Genomic DNA, 12,690 nt, shown 5'->3' on the forward strand with positions numbered 1-12,690 from the left:
CAGGGCTGGCCCAGCCCAGTCAGAACTTTTACATGCTGTAGAAGAGTAAAAAGTTCCTGTGGTGCACATGATGAATTTGCTGGGGAAGACAGTCTGGGTTATTCCTGCTTCAGGTAAAGGCAAACCCACTCGTGGGATTGCTTTTGCTCAGGGACCCTGATATACTTGGTGGGTAATGCGGGAAGATGGGGAAGGCCGATGTGTATCTCAAGGGGATTTGATTTTAGGGGAAAACAGCCAATGAACTTAACTGTATGCTGTTGCCTGCTATGTAATATTTTTAAAGCCCATCAACTAGATGTCTTCAGGTCACCAGCGACTGGCCCTGACTTCCCTCTGACCATCATCCCAACAGAATGAACTTTGATAGAACCAGACGAGTTCTGCAGTAAAGGAACTATCAGCATCAGCAGGCAGCGATCCAACACTGCACACAGCCTTTCCTGCCCTGAAAGACTGTTACAAGAGATGGAATTTGACATCATGGACCGAATGGACTCGGCAGCGTTATGGGGACTGGTTTACCCACTAAGAAATTATCTTTTTTTCTCTGTGTGTGTATGTGGATGTATATATGTAAGAGAGATGGTATATTGAAAATGTAGGATCTGAGCATGACATGAATGGTATGGAATAAGGGGTGTATCCTGTCCTGGGTTCAGCAGTAGCAGTCATTTTTTCTCCTTCTTAGTAGCTGGTGCAGCGCTGGGTTTTTGACTTTCGGCCTGGGAATAGCACTGATAACACTGATGTTTTTAGTTACTGCTCAAATGTCTAGACTGACCATAGGACTTTGTCAGTCTCATGCTGTGCCAGAGATGAGGTGAAGCCGGGAGGAAGCAGAGACAGGACACCTGACTCAAACTAGCTAGAGGTATTCCATACCACAGCACATCATGCCCGGGGAGGTAACTGGGAGTTACCCTGAAGGGCACTCTCTTCTCAGTCGGGCTTGTTTCAGCGGTTGGTATCGTATTCTCTTCCCTTGTTATTTTCTCTTATCATTATTATTATTGGTGGTAGCAGTAGTGGTTTGTGTTATACCTTAGTTGCTGGACTCTTCTTATCTCAGCCCGTGGGAGTTACATTCTTTCGATTCTCCTTCCCATCCCTCCGGGAGCGGGGAGGGTGCGGGGGGGAAGAAAGAAAAAGAGGGGTTAGTAGAAACTGTTTGGCTGACTGGGTTTAAACCACAATACATTGCCAGCATTTCTAGTGGTTGCCTTCACTGCTGAATGGGCAGAAGGGATTTAGAAGGGCTTTCTCTCCTCTGCTGCCTCTCTGGAGAGCTGCAGTGCTGCATGGAGCCATTGGGCATGCCTGGCTTCAGGCATATCTAGGCATCTACTATGGCCAAGGGGGTGTCCTCTAGTTGCAAGGATGAAGCTGCAAGCCCATCCCTCATGAGAGACCAACGAGTGCATGCAGAGGGGACTGGCTGTGATCAGCTGCCCCTGCTTCCCACCCCACTGCCAGCAGACAGCAGAAGCCCTGTGTGTGGACCTGCCACCTCATGACTTCAGCACATCCAGCCCCTGCACCAAGGTTGTTCTGGAGCTGCCAGACAGCTTATTCAGCCTGAACACTAGTGTGCATGAAAATCTGTGGGATTTTTTTTGGCAAAGATATTGGTGCTAGCCCACACTCTAGTCACAGATGAAGATAAAGAATCTGAGAGACCTGAAGGTCAGATGTGATGCTGTCGGCTCCTGGCTAGGCTGGCACAATGCAAGGTTCATCTCCCCAGCAAAGTGCCTCTCGTTAGTTTTGGGATCTCTCACATCCTGGGTATATGTGTGCTTTGGGTGTCTTCAGCTAGAGCTTTTTTTTCTTTTCTTGCTACGAATATTGGTGCTTGGAGGTAGCGAGGAGAGGAGAGCATGGAATCATAGCATCATAGAATAGTTAAGGTTGGAAAGGACCTTAAGATCATCAAGTTCCAACCTCCCTGCCATGAGCAGGGACACCTCAAACTAAACCATGACACCCAAGGCTTCGTCCAACCTGGCCTTGAACACTGCCAGGGATGGACCATTCACAACCTCATTGGGCAACCCGTTCCAGTGCCTCACCACCCTCACAGTAAAGAACTTCCTCATTATATCCAGTCTAAACTTCCCCTGTTTAAGTTTTAACCCATTACCCCTCCTCCTATCACTAATGAAGAGACGCTCTCCAGCATCCCTATAGGCCCCCTTCAGATACTGGAAGGCTGCTATGAGGTCTCCACGCAGCCTTCTTTTCTCCGGACTGAACAGCCACAACTTTCTCAGCCTGTATTCATACGGGAGGTGCTCCAGTCCCCTGATCATCCTCGTGGCCCTCCTCTGGACTTGTTCCAACAGCTTCATGTCCTTTTTATGTTGAAGACACCAGAACTGCACACAATACTCCAGGTGAGGTCTCACGAGGGCAGAGTAGAGGGGCAGGATCACCTCCTTCGACCTGCTGGTCACGCTGCTTTTGATGCAGCCCAGGATATGGTTGGCTTTCTGGGTTGCGAGCGCACACTGCTGGCTCATGTTCATTTTCTCATTGACCAAGATCCCCAAGTCCTTCTCCACAGGGCAGCTCTGAATCTCTTCTTTGCCCAGTCTGTAACTGTGCCTGGGATTCCTCTGACCCAGGTGTAGGACCTTGCACTTGGCACGGTTAAACTTCATAAGGCTGGCATCAGCCCACCTCACAAGCGTGTCGAGGTCCCACTGAATGGCATTCCTTCCCTCCAGCGTATCAACCGAACCACATAGCTTGGCGTCATCAGCAAACTTGCTGAGGACCCACTCAATCCCACTGTCCATGTCACCGACAAAGATGTTAAACAAGACCAGTCCCAACACCGATCCCTGAGGGATACCACTCATTACTGGTCTGCAGCCGGACATTGAGCCATTGACCACAACTCTTTGCGTGCAGCCATCCAGCCAATTCTTTATCCACCGAGTGGTCCATCTATCAAAATGATATCTCTCCAATTTAGAGACAAGGATGTCATGTGGGACAGTTTTGAACGCTTTGCACAAGTCCAGGTAGATGATATCAACTGCTCTACCCCTTGTCCATCAGTTCTGTAGCCCCATCATAGAAGGCCACCAAATTGGTGAGGCAGGATTTCCCCTTAGTGAAGCCATGCTGGCTGTCACCAAGCACCTTGTTGTTTTTCATGTGCCTTAGCATGCCTTCCAGGAGAATGTGCTCCAAGATTTTGCCAGGCACAGAGGTGAGACTGATTGGTCTCTAATTCCCCGGTTCATCCATTTTCTCCTTCTTGAAAATGGGGAGTATATTTCCCTTTTTCCAGTCATTGGGGACTTCACCTGACTGCCATGTTTTTTCAAATATGATGGCCACTGGCTTAGCAACTTCATTTGCCAGCTCCTTCAGGACCCGCGGATGGATTTCATCAGGTCCCATGGACTTGGGCACTTTCAGATTTTGAAGATGGTCTCGAAGCAGATCCTCTCCTACAGTGGGCCTAGGGTCTTCATTCTCACAGTCCCTGTGTCTGCCCTCCAAGACTTGGATGCTGTGGTCAGAGCATTTGCCAGTGAAGACCGAGGCGAAGAAGTCATTCAGAACCTCAGCCTTCTCCAAATCCAGGGTTAGTAAATTCTCCTGATATCTTCTGGAGAGGGCCCACATTGTCCCTATACTGTCTTTGATTCACTAGGTACCTGTAGAATCCCTTCCTGTTTTCCTTAACATCCCTAGCCAAGTTTAATTCTAACTGGGCCTTAGCTTTCCTAACCTGGTCCCTAGCTTCCCTGACAACAGCCCTGTATTCTTCGCAGGCCGCCTGTCCTTGCTTCCACCATTTATAAGCCTCTTTTTTCCCTCAAAGTTTTCTCAGCAGCTCCTTACCCATCCAAGGAGGTCTCCTTGCCCTCCTAGAATCATAGAATCATAGAACAGTTAGTGTTGGAAAGGACCTCAAGATCATCTAGTTCCAACCCCCCTGCCATGGGCAGGTACACCTCACACTAAACCATCCCACACAAGGCTTCGTCCAACCTGGCCTTGAACACCGCCAGGGATGGAGCCCTCACAACCTCCCTGGACAACCGATTCCAGGGTCTCACCACCCTAACAGGAAAGAATTTCCACCTTATATCCAGTCTAAACTTCCCCTGTTTAAGTTTTAACCCATTACTCCTAGTCCTGTCACTACAGTCCCTGACGAAGAGCCCCTCCCCAGCATCCCTATAGGCCCCCCTGAGATACTGGAAGGCTGCTATTAGGTCTCCACGCAGCCTTCTCTTCTCCAGGCTGAACAGCCCCAACTTTCTCAGCCTCTCTTCATACAGGAGGTGCTCCAGTCCCCTGATCATCCTCCTGGCCCTTCTCTGGACTTGTTCCAGCAGGTCCATTTCTTTTTATGTTGAGGACACCAGAACTGCACACAATACTCCAGGTGATGTCTCACAAGAGCAGAGTAGAGGGGCAGGATCACCTCCTTCGACCTGCTGGTCACGCTGCTTTTGATGCAGCCCCGGATATGGTTGGCTTTCTGGGCTGTGAGTGCACACTGAAGCCGGCTCATGTTCATTTTCTCATCAACCAGCACCCCCAAGTTCTTCTCCACAGGGCTGCTCTGAATCTCTTCTTTGCCCAATCTGTAGCTGTGCCTGGGATTCCTCTGACCCAGGCGTAGGACCTTGCACTTGTCATGGTTGAACTTCATAAGGCTGGTATCAGCCCACCTCACAAGCGTGTCGAGGTCCCTCTGGATGGCATCCCTTCCCTCCAGCATATCAAACGAACCACACAGCTTGATGTCATCAGCAAACTTGCTGAGGGCGCACTCAATCCCACTGTCCATGTCACTAACAGAGATGTTGAACAAGACCGGTCCCAACACCGATCCCTGAGGGACACCACTCGTTACTGGTCTCCAGCCGGACATTGAGCCATTGACCACAGCTCTTTGTGTGCGGCCATCCAGCCAATTCTTTATCCACCGAGTGGTCCACCTATCAAATTGATGTCTCTCCAATTTAGAGACAAGGATGTCATGTGGGACAGTTTCGAACGCTTTGCACAAGTCTAGGTAGATGACATCAACTGCTTTACCCTTGTCCATCAGTTCTGAAGCCCCATTGTAGAAGGCCACCAAATGGGTGAGGCAGGATTTCCCCTTAGTGAAGCCATGCTGGCTGTCACCAAGCACCTTGTTGTTTTTCATGTGCCTTAGCATGCCTTCCAGGAGAATGTGCTCCAAGATTTTGCCAGGCACAGAGGTGAGACTGACTGGTCTGTAGTTCCCCGGGTCTTCCATTTTCCCCTTCTTGAAAATGGGGTTATATTTCCCTTTTTCCAGTCGTCGGAAACTTCACCTGAATGCCATGATTTTTCAAATATGATGGCCAGTGGCTTAGCAACTTCATTTGCCAGCTCCTTCAGGACCCGCGGATGGATTTCATCGGGTCTCATGGACTTGTGCACTTTCAGATTTTGAAGATGGTCTCGAACCAGATCCTCTCCTACAGTGGGCCCAAGGTCTTCATTCTCACAGTCCCTCCGTCTACCTTCTAAGACTTGGGTTGTGCAGTCAGAGCATTTGCCAGTGAAGACCGAGGCGAAGAAGTCATTCAGAACCTCAGCTTTCTCCAAACCCTGTGTAGCAAGTTCTCCCGAGAGCTTCCTCAGGGGGCCTAAGTTGTACCTAGTCTGGTTTTTTTTGCTACGTACCTGTAGAATCCCTTCCTGTTATCCTTAACATCCCTGGCTAGGTTTAATTCTAACTGAGCCTTAGCCTTCCTAACCTGGTCCCTAGCTTCCCGGACAACATCCCTGTACTCTTCCCAGGTCACTTATCCTTGCTTCCACTTTATATAAGCCTCTTTTTTCCTTTGAATTTCCCTCAGCAGCTCCTTATCTATCCAAGGAGGTCTCCTGGCCCTCCTGCTGCACTTCCTTCTAGTTGGGATGCAACACTCCTGAGCTTGTAGCAGGTGATCCTTGAATATCAACCAAGATTCTTGGGCCCCCCTGCCCTCCAGGGTTATATCCCATGGAACCTTACTAAGCAGGTTCCTGAAGAGGCCAAATTCTGCTCTTTTGAAGTCCAGGGCAGTGAGCTTGCTACACGCTCTTTTCACTGTCCTGGAGATCTCAAATTCGACCATCTCGTGATCACTGCATCCAAGGGTGCCCTGGAGTACCACATTCTCAACTAGCCCTTCCCTGTTGGTGAGCACAATGTCAAGCATGGCACCTCTCCTTGTTGTCTCCTCTATTACTTGCAGAAGGAAGTTGTCTTCCACACAATCGAGGAACCTTCTGTATTGCTTGTGCCGTGCAGTGCCATCATTCCAACAGATGTCAGGGTGGTTGAAATCCCCCATGAGAACAAGGGCCCCCCTGCCCTCCAGGGCTATATCCCATGGAACCTTACTAAGCAGGTTCCTGAAGAGGCCAAAGTCTGCTCTTTTGAAGTCCAGGGCAGTGAGCTTGCTGCACGCTGTTCTCACTGTCCTGAGGATCTCGAGTTTGACCATCTCGTGGTTGCTCCATACAAGGCTGCTCTGGAGTGTCACATTTCCAACGAGCCCTTCCCTGTTGGTGACCATGAGGTCATTGAGGATTAAAATTCAGCATATACTTTTTCTTTGTGGGCTGTAATTAATCTTGCTAATTTTTAAAGCTTTGAGAATCTGGTTAAGTGATAAAATACTAACAACTTTATATGACAGAGAGTTAGAGGCTCCCGCTATACACCCACCATAGAAGATGAGGAGAGAGTGTTTGCAGGATTTGCACTAAGCAGCAAAGAATGCATTCGAGAATTGTTGCACCACATGATATAAAAAGCCCATTAATATAATGAAAGGTGTCAGGAATAATGTGATATTTTCTGTAATTAAATATATCTTAATAAGTGCAACATCCTTCTTAAAGCTCTTATTTTTCAGACATTTCAAACTTAGAAGATGTTCTTGCTGTTGGCAGGTGGCCTGGGAGGAGAGCTGGAGAGCAAAGCGAAGGACAGCCAGGCCCTGGAAGAGAGGAACAGTGTGATGAGTAAGGAAGAGAGAAATGAGGAAGATGAAGACATTGAGGACGAGTCAGTTTACACCTGCGATAACTGTCAGCAGGATTTCAATTTACTGGCAGACCTGACTGAACACAGGGCACACAACTGTCCTGGAGGTAAAATCTTGTTGTGGGTTTTATAATGCTAAAAGTTTTAGTCAGGGTATTTTTCCCTCTCTCTCCAAATGTAGGAAGATTAAAAAAGTTAAATGACTGAAGTGTGCAAAACTCCCAGAAAGAAAGGCCTCTGAACCCCATAAAAGAACATGACGATTTCTGAGATTAAAATTCACAGTGCGAGTTTTATAATTCCACCCGAAAAATCCACCATTCTCTCTAGGTTATTATTACATTGCCTTTCGAATTTTATGGAAGTGAGGATGATATCAGCCTATGCTGATCTTGATTTTACTTTCTGTAAAGTAAGACCAAGCTCAGAGCATTGGTGTGAAGAATTGCACCATATCATGCTTTTACATGGCTGCCTTTCCATGGCCAGCAGCAGCAGCACATATTCTGCAGAGCATGCTAAGCCAATTTACAGGGGTAGTAAAAAGCTTTGCAGATTTTACCAAAGATTAAATAAAATCTTAGGAGGGGGAGCACAGGATATGTTCATATGTATTTAAATCAGAGATTCTTACTCTTCACCTTCCTGGAATTGAATACTCTGCCATCAATTTTTCTTTTTCACTCATCTACAGTATTTTTAGGCAGTTACTGTTCTGGCTGACTGGCAGGTCTGCAGGTGGAGGGCAGGAGGGTTACTTTGTCCTCTGGTGCAGCAGTATCCCATCATCTCTCTCCTGAGTGCATATTCTTCCCTGGCCACTTAATTTGTTTGGTAATTAGTCCATATTTTCTGCTCTTCTTTTTGGGCATAAGGAAAATGATGCTCAACCAAGAAAAAATACAGGGAACAGAGTACAGGAAGGGAGGAAGGGTCAAGCAGGGGCTTTGGCTCAGTCTGACTTTCACCTTGAGATCATCCTTCCCTGTCTCTCTCTGGTCTGCAGAGGAGAGGACCCCTTACTCTCACTCCTGTCTGCTTGCTGGTTGGAAGGACAGAGGGAAGGCTGGGGCTTTTCCCCAGCCTGAAGGTGGATAGGGATTGCAGTCCTATGCCTGCCCCCAGGGCTCCTTGCTCTACACTCTTGTTTAAACCCTACATAGATTTACAAACTTAAAAATGTGTAGAATTGAAAGGAAACTTCTTGCTGGGCAATTCATTGGTCCGCTGACAACCATGGCATTGGCATTCATACTCTATGGGGCAGTAAGCAAGAAAATGCCATTGAGTAGAAAAATCCTTGTTTTGCAAACTGAAAGGTGAAGCGCACAGCCTGTGTGGACATTGGCCCTTTCCAAAGGAACAGTTGCAGGGACAAATCCTTCCTGATGCCATCCCACACGGGGAGCAGGACAGGCAGGATCCCACCAGGGCAGGGGGTGGCCGTGCAGATGCAGGGTGTGTCTCCAGCAGCTGTCCTTGGGCGGCTGCTGCTCCATCACTGCCCTGTCTCCTAAGTTGTGCTGGTACAACTGCTCATGGTGCTGGGGACAAGCCCCACCAAAAGAAAAGCTGGTTTTACCCCATGTGTCTGCTTGGGGCTGGTTCAGCGTGTGATGCCCCAAGCAGCTGTAATGGCACAACTGCAGGAGGGGAGCAGCCGCTGCTGGCGGGGACTCCAGTGGAGGAATGTAAGGTTGTGACTAGTGACCAACAGCACTATGAAAAGAAGCAAGTTTTTTTGTAGAGATTCTATTTTTGTCAATATAGTCAGTGTTTTCACACCTCAGCTTTTAGTTACCCTCAATGTAATGTTCTGTTAGTGCGACTAAGAAAAATATAGAATCATAGAATGGTTTGGGTTGGAAAGGGCCTTAAAATCATCAAGTTCCAACCCTCCTGCCATGGGCAGGGACACTTTGCACTAAACCACGTCACCCAAGACTGTCCAAACCAGCCTTGAACACTGCCAGGGATGGAGTATTCATAACTTCCTTGGGCAACCCATTCCAGTGCCTCGCCACCCTCACAGTAAAGAACTTTTTCCTTATATCTAATCTAAACATCCCCTGTTTAAATTTGAACCCATTACCTCTTGTCCTATCACTACAGTTCCTAATGAAGAATCCCTCCCCAGCATCCTTGTAGACCCCACATAGACAGTACCCACTCCTTGTTCTGTACCATTCACATCATGTTCAGATCCCACATTTTTCAGTATATCATTGCTTTTGCCTCATATATATGTACATACATATATGTACACATATATATATGCACACATACACACACAAAGAGAGAGATATCATTCCTTAGTCCATGGACCAGTGACAATAGGATGCTTTTGCCACTAATTCCCAGTTGGGCTGATTTCAGCCTCCAGTACAGTCAATTCTTGGGATCGTCCTGTCACTCCAGAAATGCAAATGGGTTTTGCCCCTTGATAGCTTGATGGCATCAGGGTACACTGTGCACTGGTTTCTACTAGAGCCTTATACTGCTGTGGGACTGATGTGCCAGGGCATCTGATCCACACAGTCCAGTAAACCCGATTGTCCCTCTCCTCCACCTCCACCTGGCTGGAGGCAAGGCCCCTCTAATAGTGATCATAAGACTGTACACTTAGGTCTTGTGTAAAGGGATTAGTATTCCTCATCACATGAGTTGGAGTAAAATCAGCTCTTCCATTCCATCTGGGAAACTGCTCACCAGATGCTGGAGCAGCAACTTTAATGGAAGATTATCCTTGACCGTTGTTCTCCAATTAATGCACCTGTTACTCCAGAACTGAGGTAGGTTTTCCATCCCACTTTCTCATGTCTCCCCTGTGATCCCACAAGTAAAACCATAGGGTGGCCCGTGGCCTGTAGCTCCTCTATCTTCTCTCTCGGATAGTAAGGCGCCTTCTGTTAATACCTGAAAAATGGTTTGGTACACGTGGGGAGCTGGATAGATCATCTCTCAATTGTTTGAACTCCTGGGACAGTTTTTCCACAGCTGAAATGATGGAAGGGGTGAGATTGTCTTCGAACTCTCAGAGTTGACGAGTCACTTCCTCCACTGTTGGTGTTGCTGCTCATTCCAGGTCATAGATGCCAACGAGTGGGCATATGATGATGGCGAACTCCATTTAAGTTTCTGCAACATGGGCTGTGTACATTTGACTTCATCTGGATCTATGGGTGCATTCCCAGCATCCAGCCTACTATGGATCATCTCTAGAATGGCTAATTCCCTCAAAGACTGGATGCCTCTCTCTATCATCTGCTTAACTTTCGAGATCAGATGAAATAGGGCATTCTCAGGGTGGGATGGCCATGGGTAAAATGCACCGTATGTGTAGCAACATGCTGATCCCCAGCACAAGCAGCAGCAGGCAGGTCTCAAGGGTAGTCAAAGTCTATCCAAAACCTATACAATTCGCAAATGCTGCTGTAAATAGCCTGGTGGGGGAGCAGAGGGTGTGAGCGAATGTCTCCTTCATAGGTTGACCACACGAGGAGGAAAAAAAGATGTGTAATTGCTAAACACTTCCATTACATGCCTTCCAAACTATAGAGGTGATGACCATGCTGGGAATGCAAGCCAGACCAGTTTCATGATCAACGAGTCTATTGTATTACAAGTCATTACCAAGAAGTACAGTGAAACAAGAACCTCAGCCCAGGCCCCCCAGCCAATGAACACCAAACCAGCAAATACTGGCTTTAAGTCAGGTGTGACATGCTGAAACTCTGAGATCAAGTGAAACAACTCTGAGAGCAAATAAATCAACATTGTGACGACTATTAATCCAAAACAATGAATGGTTATCATAAATACGATTAGACACACTCTGGTCAGATCTGTCATTAATCTCAACCCTTTGCGCCCCATGTTGGGAGATCACTGCTTGGGTCTGGGTGGGTATTGGTCGCTGGGTGGTGAGCAATTGTTTTCTCTCCTCTTGTTATTTCCCTTATCATTATTATTATTGGTGGTAGCAGTAGTAGTTTTGTATTATACCTTAGTTACTGGACTGTTCTTATCTCAACCCGTGGGAATTAAATTCTTTCGATTCTCCTCCCCATCCCTCTGGGAGCAGGAGGAGGAAGGTGTGGGTGGAGGAGGAAGTGGGGGGAGTGTTTAAACCGCATCAAAACAATACCCTGTCATGGATTAAGCCCAGCCGGTAACTCAGAATCACGCAGCCGCTGTCCCACTCCCCCCAGCCCCCTTCCTTCCCCCCTGCTCCCGGAGGGATGGGGAGGAGAATCAAAAGAATGAAGGAAGCAGAGACAGGACACCTGACCCAAACTAGCTAAAGGGGTATTCCCTACCACAGCACGTCATGCCCAGTATAGAAACTGGGGGAGTCAGCCCGTAGGCCCAGATTGCTGCTTGGGTCAGGCTGGGTATCAGTCAGCAGTTGGTGAGCAATTGTATTGTGCATCACTTGTTTTTATTGTTTTCTTTTCCTTTTCCTTTTTTAGTTTTATATTCTCTTCTGTTGTTATTTCCCTTATCATTGCTAGTATTAGTGGCAGTAGTAGTAGTTTTGTATTATACCTTAGTGGACTGTTCTTATCTCAGTCCGTGGGATTTGCATTCTTTTGATTCTCCTCCCCATCCCCCCGGGAGTAGGGCAGGAAGAAGGTGGGGAGTGAGGGAGCAGCTGCGTGATTCTGAATTACCAGCTGGGCTTAAACCACAACAGCCACTATCCATCAGTTCTATAAACATTTGAAATACATTTTTATTATTTATTATTGTATTATTTATGTAAATATAATTTATTTTTTGAGACTTATCAAAATAATTTGTTATGTTTCCCTTTGCTATTTTTTGATTGCAGGTTGCAAATTTGATCTTTTAGTATTTCCACATGTGCTGATGATTTGCAAAGACATTTTGTCTTAAAAAGGCACCACATAATTATCTTCTATACATGAAATAGGTACTAATTATCTCCATGTGAGGATATCCTTGTTCCAGGAAAAGAATATCTGTTTTCCATTTTGTTTACTCTAGTGTCCTGAATTGATTTTAATTAAATAGGAAGACTGCACTCATACATCTTGGAATGAGAATGTTTCCATGAAGACAATCTGGAATATTGCTTCATATTTACATATCAGACCTTGAGGAAAAAATATCCCACACCACAACTCTTTCAGATCAACTCCTTTGTTCCATAGCCATGAGAATTGTTGTGGAAAGAATGCAAAATGCATGTCTTTGTTCAGTTCATCTGAAAAGATTTACACTACCCAGGTAAAAAGACTGCATTAGGAAGTGTGGCACATTTAAAGATTTTACCTCACAAAATAAGCTGTTTGACTGTGTCCTTAGTTACCCTGCACTCCTTTAGCCTATTATACCTGCCTGATGTGTCTAAGGTGGTAACTAATGATTTCCTTTGGGATACTGAAGTTAGGAAGGTATTGTAGCTCAGTAGTGTTGCAGGATTACAAGAGATCACTCCAAAGAAGAGGATAAACCATCTATTTCACTGGAATCCCTTAGAAATTCATTACAGCGTGCTGAAGTTATAATACAGTTTGAACACAGATGCTTTGACATGTAAGGAGGCGACAAACAGCCATTTCCCCATTTGCTTTTTCATGTATTTCAGACTTGTTTCTTTGAGGAAAAAACACTGCTGAAAT

The 12,690-nt window shown here is 46.6% G+C and overlaps 1 protein-coding gene across 12 annotated transcripts in view; it reads left to right on the forward strand.

Annotated features, from left to right (window-relative positions):
* LOC136004198 (zinc finger protein 423-like) overlaps positions 1 to 12,690 on the forward strand; it is a 394,537-nt gene that overhangs the window by 102,108 nt on the left and 279,739 nt on the right. For 10 of the 12 annotated variants that reach the window (XR_010608268.1, XM_065660478.1, XM_065660482.1 and 7 more), the window contains one exon: positions 6,949 to 7,149. Coding sequence is in view for 11 of the 12 variants with exons in the window: in XM_065660478.1 (XP_065516550.1) it covers positions 6,949 to 7,149 (201 nt within the window). In the remaining variant the exon portion in view is untranslated. Of the gene's footprint in view, positions 1 to 212; positions 559 to 3,484; positions 3,602 to 6,948; positions 7,150 to 12,690 lie in introns of those variants that run through there. The other 2 variants (XM_065660483.1, XM_065660489.1) reach the window with 2 other exon arrangements.

This window comes from Lathamus discolor, chromosome W, assembly GCF_037157495.1.
Source record: "Lathamus discolor isolate bLatDis1 chromosome W, bLatDis1.hap1, whole genome shotgun sequence".
Classification (NCBI taxonomy): Eukaryota; Metazoa; Chordata; class Aves; order Psittaciformes; family Psittacidae; genus Lathamus; species Lathamus discolor.